The 22,987-nt window shown below is 35.4% G+C and overlaps 1 protein-coding gene across 1 annotated transcript; it reads left to right on the forward strand.

The window, feature by feature from the left end:
• Positions 1–7,300: 7,300 nt before the first annotated feature.
• On the forward strand, positions 7,301–9,149 carry LOC130957713 (uncharacterized). The gene is made up of 4 exons (XM_057884556.1): positions 7,301–7,474; positions 7,556–7,642; positions 8,502–8,912; positions 8,955–9,149. The coding sequence occupies exons 1-4, from the start codon at positions 7,301–7,303 to the stop codon at positions 9,147–9,149; spliced, it is 867 nt and encodes a 288-aa protein (XP_057740539.1).
• Positions 9,150–22,987: the final 13,838 nt, after the last annotated feature.

Raw genomic sequence — 22,987 nt, forward strand, 5'->3', positions numbered from 1 at the left:
ACAAAACAACCATAAACACCAATAATCAGAAGAAATAAACATCAATCCATTATTAAACTTATATATATATTACACGGCCAAGAATCAATAACACCAATCAATTACTGAATAAATAGATTTATAATCAACAAGTTATAATCATTAACAAGTTATAATCAACATAATAAAAAATAAACAAATTCATAATCAACATCATTAATCAATTCTTCACTCACTTAATCAAATTATAAGTCAACTGAATAACTAAAAAAAACAGATAAAAAATTTTAAGTACGTAAAGAAGAGAAAAAATCAACTTGTCCAAGCATGGTAAGGCAAAGCAAACTCTGGCAAGGAGTGGTAGCAGCGACGGACAAGGACGCGACGATGAGAGATACACAGGAGCAAGGAGACGCGATGACACAAATGCGACGGCGCAATGTTGGAGACGCATTAGAACCAGCGAGACAAAACAGAAAAGCTGGTGATTGTGACTTTTGGATTCTGAAGTTCGGTCGTTCGAAACTTTAGAAGAGGCTGACTGATGAGGAAGAGGAGTTGAGTGACATTGAGAGAGAATGAGAGATTGGTGAAGAAGAGCGGCTCAGTGACATTGAGAGTAAACGAAGAAGAAGAATTTAGAATTAGCAGGACTAATCTTTTTGCTTTTATTTTCTTTTTCAAATGACCAAAACTAACTTATTATTCAAAATTGCCAGTTCAAATAGATTTCTATCGATTTTTTTTAAGCAGTCAGATATTTCAACCGAATTAACCTTGTGATAAATTTGCCAATTTTTCAATTCAACCGGTCAGTTCAATCTGATTCTTATAACTATGCTTTCTAATCTACTATATATTTATATATACACTACAAAAAAAAAAAAAAAAAAGTTGCCAATCTATATGGTTCACAAAAGAATGATCCTCCATCCTTATTATACATTAATTTACCACGCACTCTATTTAATGCATGTATGTGATCAACGTGGCCCTTGATTTCTTCTTGGGTAACCATATAATAAATTATATATATTCACCAAGTTCTTTGGTCTATACACCAGCCAAGCAATATGAATGAAGCACACCAGTTATTTTTAAATTGAGTATGGTTTGTCTAGGATGCTTTATTTGATAAATTAAATAAATAAAAAGTTTTCAGGCATACATTTATAGATTTTGCTAACTTATATTTTAAGAATATAGATTAAACATGTATACCATAAAAAAATATTTTATAAAAATTATTATAAAAATATTAAAAAATTATTATTATTATATTTTAAAAGTATATTCTTTTAAAACATAAATTAGTTAAATTCTTAATTCATAAAGGGGTCCGAGAGTGAGTTAATTATTAGTTGTCAATTAACACCAGCTACTTTTTCTACTTGTGAGAAGATTGTTAATTAGTATTAAATTCTGTGTACTCTACTATATTGTCCAATAATCTCTCCTTCATTAAGAACTTTGCTTGTGACAACAGTTGACTTAGTATAGATTCTATATATGGCTGCGCTAAAATAAAGAAGTAATTAGTGATTCACATGCCAAAATTTTGATTAGTAGTTAAGATTAAATTAGGAGAAGTAAAATGGACCGAATTTGTTGGACAACTTGCCAAATTAATAAAAAAAATGGACTAAGACTAATAATTTGAATTTGTCAAATTTGTCCTGCTTAATTCACAAAATTTGTTAAAAATAAGCCAGAATGATTAAAAAAACACACACACACATATATATATATTAAATTCGATTTTGTTTTATTAGAGATTCACTCTTGATTAGAACTCACCTCAATCGGATAAAGACGAAATAAGTACCTGCAAATTCGAGTACTACTAGCACGCCCTTATCGGTGGGCATACTCTTTCTTTATGAAATTATATAGGCCATTTTTATGAACTAGGTTAGGCACCTGTTCTAGCCTAGCCCAAAAGATGGTAGGTCCACCAAATGGACCTGTTTTCCGTCCGTACGACATAACGCCTCACATGTGTCCCGATCTTTTGAAGAGATTCTAACACCTGGTGAAAACTTTTAAAGAGCCGGGTCCTGCCAAAAAAGGGTCCACCCGGATAAGTTGAGATAAAAAAGAGGGACCTACCCCTCTTACTAAGTACGTCACCATAACCCTAACCAAGCTGTCTTATCGTACGGACAAATCGCACATCCTTGCAGGTGGCCCCATTCGCCGTCCAACCGACAAATCGCGCACACAGCTCCTTCCGTTGAAAGTTCACGTTTAGGTTTCCATCAACACCCCAAGTACCTCGTCACCAACTGACCATCCGAACCTATGAACAATAACGTCATCTATGGAGACTTTACGCAAGATGATGATGGAAGTCTTCCTCCACCTGGAGGACGAGCCAGAGAGGAGGCAAACAATGAGTGGCAGGGGGCCGCCTCATGAGTAGATTGAGTACGAGGACCTCCCAGAGGCGACCAACCCCTTCTGATCATGGCCACTCCTACGAGCACTCTCCTGAAATGTGTCCATTTGGTGATACATGCAGAGCGACAACTCCCGAATCATGAAAGAACTTAGGTACAGGGTTCAAAACCTCAAAAGAGAGTTGGCAGTGAGAGACCGCTACAACCCTAAGGTTAGCCGAAACACCCGCTTACGCGCAGAGGCTTAGCTGAGCCATTCTCTCACCCGGTCCCCATTGAGGAGATCGGGAGAAAGATGACATGAGGGAGAGGACGACAACGGGCGCGACCAAACCGACGGTCGTACCTAACCCTTGTACTCCCGAGACAAATCGAGAAGCCAGGAACGTAGGGAGGAGTGGAAAAGGAAACTCTAAGATCCCATGGTAATTGGCGGCACTCCCTTTCACTCTTCCATCCTCAAAGTTCACCTACCTCAGAACTTCGACAAGCCGACGTGCATGAGGCATGATGGTACCCAAGACCTACAAGAGCACATCACGACCTTCGAAGCCAGAATGAACCTGGTGGATGTGGGAGATGCGGTTAGGTGTCGGCATTTTCCGTGACCCTGAGCTAGTGATCCGTTGGTTCAATTCCCTCCTACAAGGTTCCATAACCACCTTCGTGAATATTTCTCTGAAGTTCCTAGCCCATTTCACCACTCGCATCGCCAAGGTAAAGCATTCGATCAACCTCTTGGGGATAACACAACGAGTTGACGAGCCCACGAAAAAGTACATGGATCATTTCAATGATGAGTGCTTAGAGATAGATGGCCTCATGAACTCTGTGGTCCACTTGTGCCCTACTAACGTCTTAGTGAATGAGGACTTTTGAAAATACTTAACCACCAAGCATGTCTAGACAATACAAGAGATATAATGCTTAGCAATAGAGTACATAAATGACGAGGAGGCTAGCCAGGTGGTAGCCGCCAACAGCAAGCTACCCCTTCCTCCCGTCAGGCTGGCAACCTGGAAAAGTAGAAGGACGCTCCAAGAGAGATGGCATCGAGGAGGCCATTTAAAACTTTTTACCAGGTAGGAAAATTTACGAATTACACCCCCTGACTGTCTCGATTGTGGAAATTTTCCAACAGACTGCGGACAGAGGCATCCTACCTAAACCGAGGCAATTGAAAGACCGGATCGGAGGGAACAAGAACCTCTATTATGATTATCATAAGGGTTTTGGACACAAGACACAAGATTGCTTTGACCTGAAGGACACACTAGAACAAGCTATCCGAGAAGGAAAGCTGAATGAATTTTCGCAGTTCATCCTGGAACCAAGAAAAAAAATAAAGGGAGCATTCTGAGAAGGACCGGGGACAGACTATCAAGTCGAAGCAAGACCCTTCGAAGAACCTGGACACAACCCCAACAGTGGTGGTGAATGTGGAGGTCAGCAGAAATGCCCCACCAAAGTCAAGGTCTGCAATAAAAAAAGATGCCAAGGTACTTATTGTGACAATGGGGGAGAAAATTTCTCTTAGAGAGCTACCCAAAATATCATTTGGCCCCGAAGACCGCCGGTGTGATGACCTCCCAGAGGACCTGCCAATGATGGTTACAGCGAGAATTGGGATAGGTTTGGTCAAGCGAAATTTAGTTGACACGGGGGTAGACTCAAGCATTATGTTTCAAAATCTGTTTGACGCCTTGGGATTAAAGGAAAGCGACCTCAAGGACCACTACCACGAAGTCGTGGGGTTAGACAACAATTTCATCAAGCTGGACGGCTTTGTTGCTCTGCCGATCTGTGTTGGTTCTGGGGCAAGTAGGAAATCCACAATGGCTGAATTCATAATCCTGAGAGACTTCATGGCGTACTATGTCATCCTTAGGAGGAGAACAATTAATGACATGCTAGCAGTCATTTGTACGAAGTTATTAACAATGAAGTTTGTGGCAGATGACGGGTCGGTAGGAACAATTCGGGGAGATCTGGAGATGGCTATCACTTGTGATAACGCCAGCTTATCCTTACGAAAGAGGTATAAGGAAGCACTTGGTGTGTTCTTGGCAGATCTGGACACTAAGATTGATGAGCACCTGAGGCCCAAACCCCAAGGTGACCTGGAAAAGTTTCGGGTAGGAAAAATAAAAGACAAATTCACATTTGTGAATCATAATCTACCCTACAAATTGAAAAGACATCTGATCGAAGCCATCCTAGCTAATGGAGACCTCTTTGACCAGACTCCAGCCGACATGCCCAGGATAGACCCAGATTTCATGTCCCACCGGTTGGTCATAAGACCGAAGGTGCAGCTCGTTGCACAGAAGAAGAGGAATATGTCCTCGAAAAAAGCAAACAAAGTAGCCAAGCAAACAAAGTAGCCAAGCAAACAACTAGTTTATTGGTAGTTGGTTTTATCAGGGAACTAGACTACTTCACATGGCTCTTGAATGTGGTTCTCTTAAAGAAGGCAAACGAAAAATAGAGAATGTGCGTGGACTACTCAGACCTTAACAAGGCCTGTCTATAGGACTCATTCTCCTCCCTAATATAGATGCCCTGGTGGATGCAGCGGCGGGATATAAGTTTTTAAGTTTCATGGATGCTTACTTGAGATACAATCAGATCCCGATGCACCAACCTGACCAGGAGAAGACGGCATTTATAACACTAGGGAGATTGTTACAAAGTCATGTTGTTCAACCTGAAAAATGTAGGGACAACATATAAAAGGTTGATGAATAAGGTCTTCAAGGACCATATAGGTAGGTTGGTAGAAGTCTACGTCGACAACATACTAGTCAAAATGGCCGAGCTAGACAGTCTGGTAGCCAACCTACAGGTCATCTTCAACTCCCTTCAAAAACACAATATGAGGCTGAATCCCTTGAAATGCGCTTTTGCCATGGAAGCAGGAAAGTTCATAGAATTCATGATCACTCAGAGGAGGGTAGAAGTTAACCCAGACAAATGCGAAGCTGTGCTTTGCATGGCAAGCCCAAGAGTGTGAATGATGTGTGATGCGTGAGCATCTTTCCTATCTTTTCCTAGTGAATTTGCACTTAAATTGTTGAGTTTAATCAAGAATTAATTATCTTTTAGCCACTATGGATGCTACTTTGAGTCTTGTGCAATTTTTGTTTATTTTAGGTAGCATTCAGCTGGATTTGATGGAGAAAACCAGCGAGGAGCGATGCGTGCGCGTGATTTGGCGATTTGCTCAGCGACGCGAGCGCGTACCTAACGCGTACATGTGACACGCGAAGAAGATCATCGACGCGTACGCGTGACTGACGCGTACGCTTGACTGACGCGTACGCGTGACATGCGTCACATGCAGAAAACGTAGAAAATACTGGGGGCAATTTCTGGGCTGTTTTTGACCCACTTTTCAGCCCAGAAAGCACAGATCAGAAGCTGTAGAGTGAACGAATCAAGTGGTCCCCATCCATTAATTGAAGACTTGCTGATTGCTATAATTAATTTTGATTTAAATTCAAATTTGATTTTAAAATAGAAAAAGATATTATTTTAATTTTAGAAATTATATTTTAAATTAATTAGGATTAGTTATAAAAAGAAGAGACTTTTCTTCTATTAGGGAGATTCCGGGGGATTCCATTAGGGAATTCTATACCAATTTACATTCGGTATTCCATCTCAGACAATTTACCTGAATCCTTATTTTCTCTCTCAATTATGAGCAACTAAACCTCCACTGTTAAGGTTAGGAGCTCTGTCTATCTTATGGATTGACATTATTACTTTTCTATCTTAATTCATGTTTTGATTTATATTCCAAGAATTATTTTCGTTATTGATTCTATGAATTTGGATGGAATGGAAGTATGACCCATGTTCTAATTGAGTTCTTGTATAACTTGGAAAAGCTTTTTACTTGAACAACAGCTTGAAAACATATTCTCATGAATTTCTAATTGTTTGTATTTAACGGGATACGTGACATATAATCTCCTTATATCTGGATAATTAGGATTCTTGTGGCATATAAACCAGAATTTGATCATCACCCTTTAATTGGAATTAATTGACCAAGGAATTGGCAGTTAATGAATTTTAGAGGAGACTAGGAAGGTCTAAGGGATTAGGGTCTAGTCACATATAGTTTGCCATGAATTAAATCTTGCATGATTAAAATAGTTAGTAAGAAAAGTCAATCCAGAAAATAGATAACCCAGAAGCCTTAACTGTTTTCTCCCATATTTTATTTTCAACTTGATTACTTGCGTGCTTGCCTTATGATATTTTGAAGTCACTTTTTAAACCTTTTGAACATCTCAAAACCATTTTCTGCTTGCCTAACTAAGTAAATCATTTAACCATTGTTGCTTAGTCCATCAATTTTCGTGGGATCGACTCTCACTCACCTGAGATATTACTTGGTACGATCCGGTGCACTTGCCGGTTAGTTTGTGGGTTATAAATTTCGCACCAATGTGTAGAGATTAGCAGACAGGTTAATAGCCTTATCCCGTTTCTACGGTGTGCCAACTGCCAAAGTATTGCCTTTCTTCAACTTAATGAAAAAGAGAATGGCCTTTGAATGAAGCCCATCTTGTGATGAGAATTTTAACCATTTTAAGAGAATTTTGTCGGAACCACCAATTCTCGGAAAGCCAAAAGAGGGAGATCCCTTATACCTGTATCTAGCAGTGACAGAAGAAGCTTTGGCTACCGCTCTAGTGCGAGAGAAAGGCAAACAGCAGTAGTCTATATACTTCATAAGTAAGGTGCTCCAGGGGACAGAGTTGAGGTACACGAGACTAAAAAAGATGGTTTTCTCCTTGTTGGTTTTCTCTCAGAGGCTAAGACAATATTTCTAGGGACACTCGATTACAGTGAGAACCAACCAAGCAATCAAGCAGATACTACAAAAACCCAACCTAGCAGGACAGATGATGGCCTGGGCGATAGAGTTGTCTCAATATGACATTCAATACGAGCCCCACCATGCCATCAAAGTCCAAGCAATGGTTGACTTCTTGGTAAAGGTGGTCGATGAACCGCCCGAGGCCTCAAATACACGTTGCAAGCTCCATGTTAATGGAGCATCCAACCAAGCGTTTAGTGGAGTAGGGATAATATTAGAAAGATCGAAGGGAGTGACTTACGAGCAATCCATCAAATTTGAGTTTTAGGTTTCCAATAATCAGATAGAGTATAAAGCCATGATTGGAGGCTTAATGCTAGCAAGAGAGATCGGAGTAGCAAGGCTCGAAGTCAACAGTGACTCCGAGATGGTAACGGCCCAAATAAATGGGACATAGCAAGCTCGGGACTCAGTACTACAAAAGTACTTAGAAGAAACCAAACAGTTATGCAAGGGTTTTGAGGAGGTGATAGTCCATCATGTACTCAAGAAAAGAAACACTAGAGCGGACCTCTTAGCAAAGTTGGCCAATACCAAGTACAGAGTGAAAAATCGGTCTCTCATCCAAGGTTTGGTGAAGGAGCCATCGGTGACTCTATGCTTGGTCCAGAGCTAAAAGGGACCACCTTCCTGGATTGATCCGATCCAATGGTTCCTTAAGGAAGGAGACTTGCCAAAAAATATGGAAGAAGCTAATTAAGGTCGTGAGAAGAGATGCCGCCAAATATACGGTGGTGCAAGGTCAACTGTACAAGAGAAGGCTTAATCAACCTTTGCTAAAATATTTACGGCCGCGGCAGATAGAGTATGTCTTGAAAGAAGTACACGAGGGGTGCTGTAGACACCACATTAGAAGAAAGTCATTGACCCGGAAACTGGTTAGAGTTGGTTATTATTTGCCTACTATGATGACCAATGCAAGCGAATACGTCAAGAAATGCCTCACATACCAAGAAAATACAATCTTTCATAAGGCACTGGCAAAGGAGCTGAGCTTCATCATGGCCTCCCGACCCTTCTTCCAGTGGGGAATTGATCTATTAGGCCCATCTCCGACGGTCCCATGACAAGTCAAATACCTAATCGTGGCCATTGACTACTATACCAAGTGGGTAGGAACAGAGTCATTGGCAAGTATATCGTCCGCAAATTGCAGGAAATTCTTGTGGAAGCAAGTGATCGCCAGATTTGGAATTTCTGAGATCGTGATATCGGATAACGAAACGCAGTTTTTCGATAAGAAGTTTAGAGAGTTTCTATCAAGCCTTGGTATCAAGCAAAAATTCTCCTCTGTGGAGCACCTTCAGAGTAACGGACAATTAGAGACCGCGAATAAGGTCATCTTGAAAGGACTAAAGAAGCGCTTGAAACAGAGAAAAGGCTCGTGGACAGACAAGTTAGCTTTGTTCTTATGGTCTTACAGGACAACGCCACAATCTGCTATCGGGGAGACACCTTTCCGGCTCATCTACGGTGTAGATGCCGTAATCCCTATCAAGATAGGAGGATCCATCCCAAGGTTGCTGTTAGGAGGAGATGATGAGGCGAGTGAAAAAGACCTGATAGATGAGACCAGGACAATGACTCATTTGTCGGAAGTAGTACTGAACCAGAGGTTGGCACTACGTTATAATCACAAGGTACGTAGTCAAAAATTTAAAGAGGGAGACCTGGTGCTGTAGCACAACGACATCGGTCCGCCGATCCCAAAGGAAGGGGAACTGTCTCCCAATTGGAAAGGACCTTACAGAATGAAAGAAGTACAAAATAAAGACGCATACAAGCTGAAAAAACTAGATGTGGAAAGAAGATACCTAGGACTTGGAACGCGGCGAACCTCAGGAGATTCTACTCCTAACACTCAGGCAGACTCCTAATCATGCTTTCATTATTTTTCTTTCTTATATCTTGTGCTTATTTTTTTTATTTTTTTTATTTTTCAAACCTACTTGTACTGTCGTGATATATAAAAGACGGGTACTCTTTTTCCTTGCCATCAGCACAAAATGGCGACAAGGAATTTCAGTTTATTAAAAATTAGTATATTTAGAAAAAGAGATTGTCCAAATAAATTAATTTTTTAATGAATCTAAAAAGCAAAAAGAGATATTTATTTAAAAACAAAAGAGTACAAATCTTTTATATTTAATGAGTAATATTATATAACTAATAAAATTTATTATTTTTAGTCCATATTTAATAAATTTTAAATATTAAAAATTAAATTTTAAATTTTAATAGTATAAAATTAAAATATTAGCCAAAAATATTGACTAATATTAATAAAAATTGTTGACCTCTAATATTTTTCATATTCAATTATGATTTATAGCAACAATCTTTTATGTTGGCTTTTAGATTTACTAAACTTTTTTTTAGGTTGATAATAAAAAAATAATTATACTATCTGTACACAAAATGTTAGAAATTAAATAAGTCATTCATATAAAATATATATTAAAATAAATAAAATATTCATATATACATAAATATATTTTGGTTGATTTGATAACTAATAGTTTTTGGTTTAATTATTTTATTAATTCTTATAGTTTTATCAAATTTTTAATTAGGTTTTTATATTTTTTTTCTTTTCAATTAGCTCTTTATACCATATTAGATTTTGTAATTAAGCCCCTATAGTGATAAAAACATTAGAATTAACAAAACATTTTGTTAAACTATACAGAATATTCAATTAAATATTAGGCATATTTATTTTGTTTAACAGAATATTTTGTTAATTCCAATGTTTTTGTCATAGCAAAGACTTAATTGCAAAATCTGATATCGTATAGAGATTCAATAAAAAAATATAGAGATTTAATTAAAAATTTAGTAAAACTAAAAAGACTGATATAATAATTAAACTATTTTTTATCAACAAAAAAGAAAATGTAACTAACTTGAGTTGGTATTCATTTAAGTAAATATTTAGAATTTAAATTTTATTTTATATATATTACAATCGATCAAAAATAAATTTTTAAATAAAATTCAAATCTTATTAGTTATTATCCCATCATAAGTGAGCTAATGCAAATGTAGAAATAAACTCAAGGAGAAAATTGTTCACTTAATTAAATATGCTGTTCGAGATTTTTCTAATGTTGTTATCAACCAAAAACATATTATTCCTTCTTCTCTAAAATATAACTGAGAACACCTCCAATGAATGTTTGTAAAGTGAACTGCGATGCAAGCGTTTTTTAAAATGAGCAATTAGCTGGCTTTGAATGTATTATTAGAGACAGCATGAGAATTTGGATAAAAGGTTGTTCTGCCAGTATACCTCTTTTTAGTGTTCTCTGTTGTGAGTTTCATGCTATTTGGAGAGGGCTTGTAATGGCTTGAAATTGCGAGTGTAAAGAGGTCATATGTGAAACTGATAATCTTGACGTGTTTCTTCTTGTTTCGCGAGGCACAACTAGCATGATTAGGAATGACTCTGATCTGCTTGACAAAATTAAAGAGATGCTCTATCACAATTGGACAGCTATTTTAGTGCTCATCCAACGAACAACAAACAAAGCGGCTGATTTAATTGCTAAAACTACTGTTTTAAATAAGCAAATGTATCTAAAGTGGTTATTGTCTCCTAATAATTTAGACATTATTATTAGAAAGGAGTACCACTTTTTTCTTAGGTCTTTTTTTTGTGTTATGTTCGTCAAAAAAAAAAAAAAGGCGTGTAAGCTAGAAAAATTATTGTAGTAATAATAATTTCTTTCAATGTCTTCCTTGACCTTTAATACTTTCACGTGTGTAATTGATTAATGTGACACTTTCCTTTTATTTTTATATTTTTTTTACAGAATTAATGTGATACTTTTTGGTGAATACCATTGGAAAATTTTCGGCCGTATATAAAATTAAATAGAATTTATCTAATTTGTATTTTAAAGATACATATTAAGATGATAAATTAAGAATTTTTTTTAAATATAAAAGATTTAAATTTTTAATATATTTATTTTTTATTTATTAAATAAAAATATTTAAAATATTTTATTAATAGTAATCTTATAATATATTTTTAAGGTATATATTAACTAAACCCAATTAAATATTAAGATCCAAGTCGATCGAAGAATATCAAAGAAGAAGACACATTTGAGTAAGAAGCTAATTAAGGAAATGAAAGAGAGAAAAAGAGTCGGCTGAGAACATTGATTAAGTCAAAAAGGATGAGATAAACTTGTTTTATAAACATTATAGTCAATAACATAATCACTCCTTTGGAGAGAAAAGTTGATCAAGGTAGCATAAATAATTAATAAATTCATATCCAATAATTACATCATAGTCGGGACCTAGCATGGATATGATTAAGTGGCCACGTACTTAATTACCCAAACACAGTATGATAAAGCACCGTAATAGCTTTAATTAAAGGTGGAAATTCAAGTGTAGTCGATTTCACGTTGATAAATGAGAGCTGTTAGATAAAAATTTAGTCAAATTAGTCAAATCATCTAACGGTTCTCAACTATCAATGCAACTTCACGTAAACTCGACTTAAAATTTCTATGAACGAATAATTAAACTGATTTATAATAATATAATAAATTTTTTTATTACGTATTTTTTAACATAAGGCGTGATTGAATTGTAATTATTTTATATAAGGATCAAATGAAACTTTTACTTGGAAAACAAGATAACGAAAAGTTTTGGCCATTAGCTGTAGAAGATTTGGGATTCAGTCCCTTTAATTGGCATCATAAGAGAATTAGAAAGAGGAAAAAGTAAATTAAACCTGAAGATAGAGAATGCTAGTAAATGAAAAAAGAAGAAATAAGAGCTTGTTGTGGGCCTGAAATTAAAGAGGGTAGGGGGTGAATTTCAGAGAATGCATGTAGTGGATACTTTCTTATTACAAATGATTATGTTTTTGGTCACTTTTTGATATATTTGGAAGATCAGTACATCAAAGTCATAGAAGACCTGATGATTTTTTTTTAAATAACCAATCAAGCTTCATTATCTGAAGTTGCTAAAATTATTAAGAGAGATTATGAATCCACATTTATAGTTTATTAATATTTTATAGAAAGATAATATAAATGCACAATAATGCATGGTTTCTCCTGCCTCTTTAATTCTTTATGAGTTGTAAATTTCAAATGTTATTGACCAAATCAATATATTATTCTTAAATTAATATAAGATCAAATACAATTTATTAAGGGTGTATATGTGTACCTATTTAGTATTGAGTTAATCATATCGCCTAGTCTTTCATTTTTTTTAAGTAATAAAAATTAAGTAAGCTTAATTAATTTATGCCAAAAAATAATTTTAAAGTGTTGTCTCATACTTATAATGATTATTGTGGTTAGAGACCCAATTCAAGTGACACATCATGTATTTCTCAAATAGCCACATGCATCCAGATTCGAAGTTGAAATTAGAAGTGGAATATGAATCTATTTAATGTGTATGAGTGTGCAGTGTAAATGTGTTATGTATTAATAAGATTAAAAAAAAGGATTATTAAATTTTTATGTTTAGAAAATGTGAATTTTATAATAAGCAAGCAACATTTATGTTGCGTTTGAAAAAAAATGAAAATTGAGAGATAAAAATTAAATTAAGTCTTTGTATTGTGTTTAGTATAAAATATATTAGATTGAGTTATGTTTTAGTATTATGTTTAATTTAAGATAAATATAAAAAATGAAATAGATTTAAAATTTAAAAAGTTAAATGAAAGTAATTTTTTAAAAAATATTATTAAAATTTCAACCTCTATCTTTAAAAAATTTAATTTTCTATATTTTCACTTTTTAAAAATAATGAAAGGACTAAAATTTTAGTTTTTATCACTTATTACTAAACATAATGCTAAATTTCAATTTCAGTCTCAGTCTCTAAAAATAAATGTTTCGCTAATATTTTATTCAATAGTTATAAGTAGATCTTGAATTAGTAGAGTATTATAAAAGGTATAGATAATTAATGGTGAGAGAGTAAGATGTGATTTATAATCTTTTAATGCACTCTTTTATATTTTTTTTGTTTTACTTATAACAATTAATAGTAAGAGATCATATTTTACTTTTTCAATTGTTAAAAAAAATTGAAAGGATTTATTTCTCAAAAAATTAAGGAGAGTGAAGAGTGCCTTATTTCAATTTTCCTTTTTATAATTTTCCTTATCACTTTTAACCACGTCTCATTAATTACGAAGGATCACTCAATAATAAGACCTAGAACTTGAAAAATAAATAAAATAAAGTCATAACTATCACTTCAAGATAGGTATAAACATACCTATACATATAGATGTACGATATATCCATAGCATTATATAGATATATACAAGTCAATGTAATGTATAGTAAGAAAGAAAAATGTGATCCAATTATTTTAGGTTATGTAGTAGTGTCAAATTATACACTATTTCTGCCTCACCCCGTGCACAGGGATTACTTTTGTTCTTGAAGAGGGCCCATCGATCATACTCACTAGAGCACTGTAAAATATGGTCCATAAAAAAATTAATTTGGATTGGTCGAGTGATCAGCTCACTTATCCGCTTAAGCAAGTATCGAAAGTTCGAATCCTACTTTGTGCATGCAACAATTTATTAGCCAATAACAAATTTTTAAATATAGTTCAGATCCGGACGAATTAATCCAAAAAAAGGGTAATTGTAAATATAAACTAAGATAAAGAATTTCACTTATGTATGTATGTCCACAATAATAATGTACCCCAATTTAATTTTTCATTTTGCCATCATCACAATATGCAAGCTTCCATTAGAAGTTAATTGATATGAGAAGACATGAATTATATAAAGTTGTGAGGGCGTACGTGGAACAAAACAAAGAGAAATCAATGCTTTCGTGTGGAGAGAATGAGATATGGGCTATATAAAAATAAAGCTAAGGTAATAGGGTTATGATAATATTACAAATAAAAAAGAACAAGACCTGCTCGTGTGTGAAAAATCAGAGCTAGGTTGATATAGAATAGAATAATGTGAAATCATAATGCGGATATATATGAAAAAGTATGAAAATGGATCCTCTCCAGTTTTTTTAACACTTGACAAAATACAGTGTAATCCCTCACTTTTGATTTTAATAGTGGGACCAGAAATAAATAAGAGAGAGTGTGGTGAATGGTTATGGTTAGATTAAACACTGCACATCATCCAGTTTTTTATTCACTGGAGAGGATTCACTCCCAAAAAGTACAGGTAGACAATGAAAATACTAAATAATGTGAATAATGGATATATTGGATATTCAATTTACCAGGTATATAGATGATTATCCAAATATTAAGATTTAGGTAGGTAATTTGGGAGTGTAATGTGTTTTTATTTTATTGGGCCCATTTTAAAACCTATTATTCACATTATTTAGAAAAACTATTGTCTATTTAATAAAATTATATATATATATATATATATATAAAATTGTAAATTACTATTTATTTCTACGAATAATCTATAACTCAAATGACATAATCTTCTGTCTTTATCTAAAGATTTCGAAAAAAGTTACCACTTGCTTTTGTTTGTCACAATTTAATTATTATTGTGTTTCTGATGACTTTCAAGGTCTAATATTGCTCCTCTCTCTCTCTTCTGAAGTGTTCAAACCAAGTAATTGGAATGTCAAAGACCATTCCTTGTATTATTATGCTAAAAAAAATTCAAGAAAGACTTAATATATATATAATTATGATATGGACCTATATTTTTAGACTTTGTATAATAATATACTTTGTCAAGACATAATAAGCAAAGAGATAATATATATATATATATATATATATATATATATATATATGTGGAGAAAAACATATTATTGACTCAAATCGAAGAAATAATGTGATATGAGCAAGCAAAGAAACATATATAAATATAAGTTTGAAAAAGTTAAATTTATATGTTAGCTGCCTATGCTTTATTTACTTTTAGTGTTTGTTTGTATTAAGTTTTAAGACCCACGTCCAGCATAGCACCTCATGAATTGAATTTGATGGGAAATAATGAGTGGCATCTGGTTTGGATTGCAACAAGAGCAAAAATGGGGAATGTCGTTATGAGTACAAGCGGCATGATTAGGGTAAAGAACCATTTCTCACTTTTTGGTGTAACCTTTCTTTTATGTTCCACATTTTACTTTAGCCTTGGGTCAAACCCCTCTTCCGAGCCAGGTAAACTACAAAAAATGCATGTGAATTATCTTATTGTCGACAAAATAAATTTTAAATTTTATTATCAACAAAAATATTTTTAAATTATTTAAAACATAACAAAAATACACATATATAAATTGAGACATTTTATGTTAAAAGAAAAAAAATAATGTCCAAACTGAATTTTTATATAGTAAATAAGACTCTAACATTTACAATGAGCTACTTCATACTCTTTTATTAATAGAGCAGATCTTTGATTACAGTTAGATATTTTTCGAACGTTTTTAAATTATTTAAAAATATTTTTTGTAAAATCCGATTAATTAACGGCTAATTAACCCATAAATGAGAATTTATTCTAGAAAGTCTAAAATGTGATTTTTATGGCTAAATGTGATAGAGGAGACTGAGACGAGAATTTTGGTACCAATTTTATAGAATTCGGACCAAGATTGGACCGAACGGGCCAAACCGGGCCAACCGGACCCAAAGTGGGCCCTTGGCCCAACATAACTTAACCAAAACCCTAGTTTTCAGCACTCTCTCTCCTCATTTGTTACACACACAAGCTGAAATTAGAGAGAAAGGGAGGAAGAACACTCTCTCAAGTTCTCTCCCTTGGTTGATCTTCAAACCATCATAACTTTTGATCTAGAGCTCCGATTGCCGCCCCGTTTGCGGCCACGCGTTCACCGCGGAGAGCTCTACAAAACCCATATAATCAATCTTGAGGTAAGCCACGTGTTGCTGTTCGAAATCTCAGCCCTTATTTTCGAGTTTCATGGGTGAAATGTTGAGATTTTGGGTTCTTTGATGTTATAGGACCAAACTCTCTTGAAGGAGAAGGTTAATCTTGTCTCCTTGGACCTTGGGTGTGGTAAGATTCTCAACCCTAGTGTATTTTGTTGTTTTATGATGCTTGGGTTTTGAGATGTTGTGTATGGGTATGATGGTTGTGGCTTAGGTTGTGTATGTGTGGATATTGGAGCTTGATTGGTGATTTTGAAAAGCTTGGAAAGGGTTTGGTGGTGAAAAATCTGTTCTTGGAGGTATTGAGGCCTTGAGAGCTTGTGGATATTTGGTTTGGAAGTGCTCCGATGGAGCTTGGGAAAATCGGCTAAGGTATGGTTTCGGTTTCCCGTATCTAATATGTAATGTGGTAGGAAATACTTAGGCTAGAGGCCCTAAGATAGGCATTGAATGGTTGATGTTGTTAAATGATTGAGATATATGATGTGGTCATATATGTGATGATGATTATTGATGCCTTGGTGGTGTGATGTATGAGAAATATGCATGTTGTGATATATGCTTGATGAATGGTTATGGTTGAATTGTGGGTTGAACCATGTTGATGGTGAATATGATGTTGATTGTGTGCAATAATAATTTATTGGAATTGGTGTTGTTGAGGATTGGCATGAGGAATAGTATATGATATGTCAATATGTTTGAGTTTGAGCCACTTGGGTGAAGTGGGCTAAAATGATGAGATAGTGATTTTGTATATTGTGGTAATGTGTCAATGTGTGAGTTGAGGAGGCTTGATGTTGAATTTGATACATTTTGATTGATTTCAAAGAAAAGGGATGAAATTGGCATGTTTTGATTGATTTTGAAAAGAGTTGAAAATGGTTTGTTTTGAAAATGGCATATTGTAGTTTTGTATGAAAATATGGTTTTTGGGCATACTTTGACGAGACATAACTTGGACTACGGATCCCCGTTTTGTACCAAATCTGTTTAGAAATGAAATTGGATCCGGGATGTCCATACCGTTCGAAGAACGGGTGAAAAACGATTTAAAATGAGGAAGTTATGTCCGTTGGAAGATTGGGGTTTAAATCTGTGAAATTCTGCAGCTTTTAACTTAGAAAATTTTAGCAGAATGACCCCTTGCGCGTGGGCGCACCTGGCGCGCACGCGCCGATCTTCCGAGAAGTGCCATCCACGCGTACGCGTGATGTGCGCGGGCGCGCCGATTGTGCTGCACCCAATGCCCAGCCATTTTCCAGAGAGTTATGCCAGAACTATGCCAGTGTTGTGCCTGGGGCACGAGAACACCCGCGCGTACGCGTGGTTGACGTGTGCGCGTCGATTGGCAAATTTGTAATCCACGCGTTAGCGTGCATGACGCTTGCGCGTCGATGAGTTTTTGAGGCCATCCACGCGTGCGCGTGGAGTGCGCGTACGCGTGGCCCTGTTTTCATCCCAAAGTTGATTTTTGAGTTTTAAAAGCCAAATCTCATACTTCTAAGCCTCCGATCTCACCATTTATGTCTTAAATCATTATGACATGCCTAGCTATTAGAAAGGGGCTAGTGAATGAGGTAACTTGCGAGTGAAGCAAGGGAAAAATGAATGATCAATGAGGATCAAGATGATTATGTGAGATGCGGAGGATGGTGGTGGAAGTGCTTGTTATGCCATGGGCCGAAAGGCTGTAATTGTTAATGAAATGGCTGGTTATGGATTTAACCGTGAGCCGGAATAGCTGTGTATACTATGAATATTGGCTGGTTCTGGACTGAACCGTGAGCCAGATGGCTGATATGGATGTTGATCCATGGATGAGGATTCATGCATGTTTATGCTGAATTATTGATAATTGTGATTTGCACTTCCACTATCTGAGATACGAGTTTCCCTGGGTAGTAGCAGTGGCTAGCCACCATGTGCTCCAGGTTGAGACTTGATACTCTGGTGACCCTATGTCGTAAGTGTGGCCGGGCACTGTGAAAGACCCGGATGAGCTCGCCCCCGAAATATTCACCAGTGAGGGTGATGGATATGGATCATGTTTATGATCAAGTTTATAACGAGTATGACTCGAGTTGGGGATGCGCGACAGAGGGACAGTCCAATGGTTAGCGACCAGGACTTGTCGGGTTGGCTCTATAACCGACAAGATGATATCATCAGCCACTAGGGACAGGCATTCATCATATGCATACTATGTGAATTGTTTGAGATTGCCTATTTGACTGCATATTACTTGCTAATTGTCTAAATGTCTTAACTGCTCCTATTTGTATATTCTTTGTCTGATATAACTGTGTTTGTTACATTATACTCCTGCTGGTGGTTGGGAGGTGAGAAGGAATTGGAAAGGGAAGTATTAGTTAGACTGAAGAATCTTTAGTCAGATGCCCTTATATGGTTTAGCTTGTTTATAAGCTTTGATATTATCTGGAGGAAGTTCTAGGATTGCCTTTGGCTTTCCTCTATTATTATGTATTATATATGTGAAAGCTGTTACCATGCTGGGGACCTCTGGTTCTCACCCATGCGGATTTTGTGGTTTTCAGATGCAGGACGTGATGTTTCCCGCTGAGGCATGCTGGAGATTTCTAGATTTGCGAAGATCCTTTGTTCTCGGGGCTATGTTTTGGTTTATATGTTTTGTTTAGATACCTTTATCTCCATTAAATAATACAAACTGTGATGACTCCTCTTATGGGAGATTTTGGAGAATAGGTTTATGTATTTGTGTCCCTTTGGGTTTCCTTTGGGGTTTTCATTATTCTATCATATGTATATATTGCTATGCTCGGACCGGTTATCTTCGCAGCCGGATCTTGAGTCTTGATATTCCTGTTTTTGACACTCTTTTGTATATATATAATCTCGCGTTGGTTTAGCCTTGTTCGTTACGTTATCGTTCGGAGTGATGCGCTTTTGAGTTGCGTTTTTTTTTTGTTTACCCCTTTTTCTACAAAGGCTCCTAGTTATAATCAATCATTCATACTACTATACGTACTAAACTTTTATTTTAGAGGTCGTAATACCTTGCCATCTCTAACTTATGACTTAAGCATAAGACTCTGTATGGTAGGGTGTTACATTTTTGTTAATAATAAAATTTGAAAATATTTTTGACAATCCTAAAATAATTCGATTGTATTTTTGATGGTCTACCCGAAAAAATGTTAATCTAATTAAGATGTGGTAGTCATCAACAATGCATATATACATGCTAACTTGAAATATTAATAGAACATGCTTAAGACTTTAGGTAAACTATTATTTTTATCCACGAAAGTTAAAAATACTGACATATTTACCCATAGAAAAAGAAAAATACTATTTGTACCCTTGAAAATCGCACAACAAAATTATCCAAACATTAAAAAATTACCTAAAATTTTTAAATTACCCTTATTTTCACCACCACTTTTCTAATCTCAAATCCCACCGCCACCCTCTTCACCCAGCCACCCTAAATGGAAGTTTCTAACCCTAACCCTCTTCACCCAGCCACCACCCCCTTTCTCTCCAAAACTCACACACGGAGACAATATACACACCCCCACCTAATTAAGGAAGAAGAAGAGAAGAAGAGAGAGAGGGAGACTGCACTGGCAACGTGAAAACTCGCCGCTGCTATCGCATAATCTCGCCGTTGTTGAGGGAGTCCGAAGAGGAGATGCTAGCCAGAACTAAGGAAGGGCCGGGGAGCTGTCGCCGCCATTGATTGAGTACGTCGCTGTCGTTGTTGGTGGTCTGGAAGGAAGAGAGCGCGTAAGAGATCGGAGAAGGAGGAAAGGGCAACGACGCTGGTGGGTGTTACTGCCACCGTCGTCGTCGATGCTGTTCAGTGAAGGAGGAAGAACTGTGGCGAGAAAGGAGAGCAGGAGTCCGTCGCTGTCACTGCCGAGCGAAGGTTTGGTTGGTTGGGGTGGCGGAAAAGTGTGATGCGTATTCGAAATTATTGGGTTTGTTCTCAAATGTTAAAACGGATTGGGACCTGTATCCTACGACTGTCACATCTGCTACCCCTTCAATGGCGTTACAACAAGACATGGTTGAAGTTTGTACTTGTCATGTGTTTGTACTTGAGTGATGGTGGTATTTAAGATTTCGGGTGGTGGTGAGGAAGAGTTTCGGTGGTAGTAAAGTTTGGAGTGGTGGTATGGAGTAAGATAGGAGAAGTTAGAGATGGGTTATCTTAGAGGATAATTTAGAAATTTTAAATAATTTTGTTGGATTTGGATAGTTTTATTAGTAAAAGTTTATGTTTTATTGGTACAAATAGTAATTTTTTTTTTTTATGGATAGATATATCAGTATTTTTAACTTTCGTGGATAAAAATAATAGTTTATTATAAAATTTTTTATGTATTACATATAACATATATACATTTTTTTTAAAGAACAAGAAAAATGTGTCATTCTAACAAGATTATATAATATGTGAAAGTTTTTAGAAATAGTAGTAGAGCAGTATATACTCGATCTAACTGCAAAATAATGCAACAACCATGCATTAATATATGAATCGATATGATTATTGAGAGCAGGACCAGGATGGTATGATGAGAACTGATACATTAACAAAAACTAGCTAGGTTTAGGGTGGTCAAATCAACAACCATTATCATAGCCAACCTGTCTGATTTATTCCACTTGCACTTTTTGTCCGACTTATACTTTTTGTTCACTTGTTGAAATTACGTAATCATTATTAACAGAATTTTAAGCATGTTTTCTTTTATTATTTAGGATGAACTTATAATTAACATCGTTCTACACATGGGGACATACATCTTGAGACTTTTTTTTTCCCTAATCTCTTTTTTTTTCTTTTTTTGTCCCATGCAGGTCCAAAGGCCTAGAACATAAAAAAAAACTACACCAAACGTGAAAAAAATCCCACTACAATTAGCAAGAACCTTCAAAAAAAAAAAATTAGGACTAGTATTAATAAGTGGCAGCCAAAGATTGTTCTGCTCTGAATCAATCAAAAAGGCTTTTTGGAAAGAAAAGCTTATTAGACCAGTGAGAACAAGGATGAAAAGAAATATAGCTTGGAGTCCTCCGCCTGAAAACCGGATTAAATTGAACACAGACGGTACTTCCATCGGAAATTCTGGACAGGCTGGATGCGGTGGTTTGCTTAGAAATAATTTGGGGAGATGGGTTGCGGGATTTGAGGTGAATTTGGATCTTTGCTCAGCTTTCCAGGCAGAGGCGTGAGGAATTTACCACGGGATGAGAGTGGCATGGGAGTTAGGGATAAGGCGTTTGATAGTGGAAACTGATTCTCAAGCTCTCTTTGATATATTAGCTACTAAAAGAAAAGTACAATGCCATCCAAACTCAGTGATTAGAAGTGTTGGTCTAATGATAGAAAGAGATTGGATTTTGACTTTTAAGCACACTTACAGGGAAGGAAATGTGTGTGCAAACTGGTTAGCCAAAAGAAGTGTTAGTAGAGAGTTAGGTTTCTATTTCATAGATAACTATCCTAGAGAAATCAAATATATACTAGATGATTATTGTAGAGGGCCTCCAGACCTCGTTTTATTCTTGATATGTAATCTTCTGTTGGGCTTTTAAGCCCCGTTTTAACTACAAAAAAAAAAAAAAATTGTTCTGCTCTTCTTTCCAAACACTTTCCTCATTTTTTAGGTTCAGAAATTTGTTTCTCCTTCTTCGAATAATAATTTTCATATGGTGTTTCTATCCCTGTCTCTATTCCAATTAGCTCTTGATTTCTGAAGCCACAGTCTCTTTTTCTCTCTTTAACACTATGATGTTTGATGGAAAATGAGAAAAAAGAAAATAGATAGAAAGAAAATGAAAGAAAAAGTAATTTTTTTTTATGTTATTTGGATGAAGAGAAAATGAAAAGAAAGAAAATGAGAAGAAAATTTTCTTTTATTTGAATATAAAAAAAATAAGAAAAGAAAAAATTATCATGGAGTAAAAAATTACTTTATTACCTTTACATATATTAATTCCACGTAGAAAGTGAGTTAGAGATTTTGTCTTTTTTTTTTTTTTTTGTTAGAAGGATAAATATAAAATTTTAACATTTTTTGGCCTTCTCTCTTCAGTTTTTTTCACAGCATTGAGAGGAAAAAAACTATATCGCCCCATGCCAACTTTTTTGTTTTTCACTCATTTTGTCCTCTGTTCCAAATAATGAAAAATGGGTTTTTTCACCCATTTTCTACTCTTTCATTTTCTTTCTTTTTAAAATTATTTAAACCAAACAATATGTAAAAAAAATCACGGATAGAATAACGGGCTTTTATTGGTGTTGGGATCACTGATTATAGGCTTTTATCTCTTTTGTTTTTGGACTTGAGGCTTTTATCTCTTATAACAAAACTTATTGGCGAGGTTTAAAAAAATGGGCCTTGATGGAACTTGTCTACTATTTTTTGCTTGTCTATTTTTTGCTTACTCATGTTGTGGTCTGGATCTCATTTGGGCTTATTTGGCATTTAACTAGGCCTAGTTTGATCTCTCATGGAAAAAAGTCCAGCCCAGTTTTCTTTCTTCTTTTTTTTCGATTCCAAATTTGATATAATATGTAAACATATTAAGACTTAAGTGGCTAAAAACGTTATCTTTTAATATGTTACATCCGGATTAACCAAACAATAGATAAAACCTTTATATATATATGTAAATGTGTGATATATGCTTAGGATTGGAGAGTATCCAATCTTACCTTTAGGAAAACCTTTTGAAATTAAAATACATAGACAACAAAATTATTCAATAAAATGAAACTTGAATTAAATATTAATTTGTAGAGAAA

This window comes from Arachis stenosperma, chromosome 10 (genome assembly GCF_014773155.1).
Source record: "Arachis stenosperma cultivar V10309 chromosome 10, arast.V10309.gnm1.PFL2, whole genome shotgun sequence".
Taxonomy (NCBI): Eukaryota; Viridiplantae; Streptophyta; class Magnoliopsida; order Fabales; family Fabaceae; genus Arachis; species Arachis stenosperma.

What these genes read in the sequence shown, in the direction of transcription:
- LOC130957713 (XM_057884556.1), top strand. Translation starts at nt 7,301, where the DNA reads ATGGCCTGGGCGATAGAGTTGTCTCAATATGACATTCAATACGAGCCC. An exon ending in TCAACAGTGACTCCGAGATG is followed by an intron (nt 7,643 to 8,501) that starts GTAACGGCCCAA and finishes AACGAAACGCAG; the next exon opens with TTTTTCGATAAGAAGTTTAG. An exon ending in CACTACGTTATAATCACAAG is followed by an intron (nt 8,913 to 8,954) that starts GTACGTAGTCAA and finishes CTGGTGCTGTAG; the next exon opens with CACAACGACATCGGTCCGCC.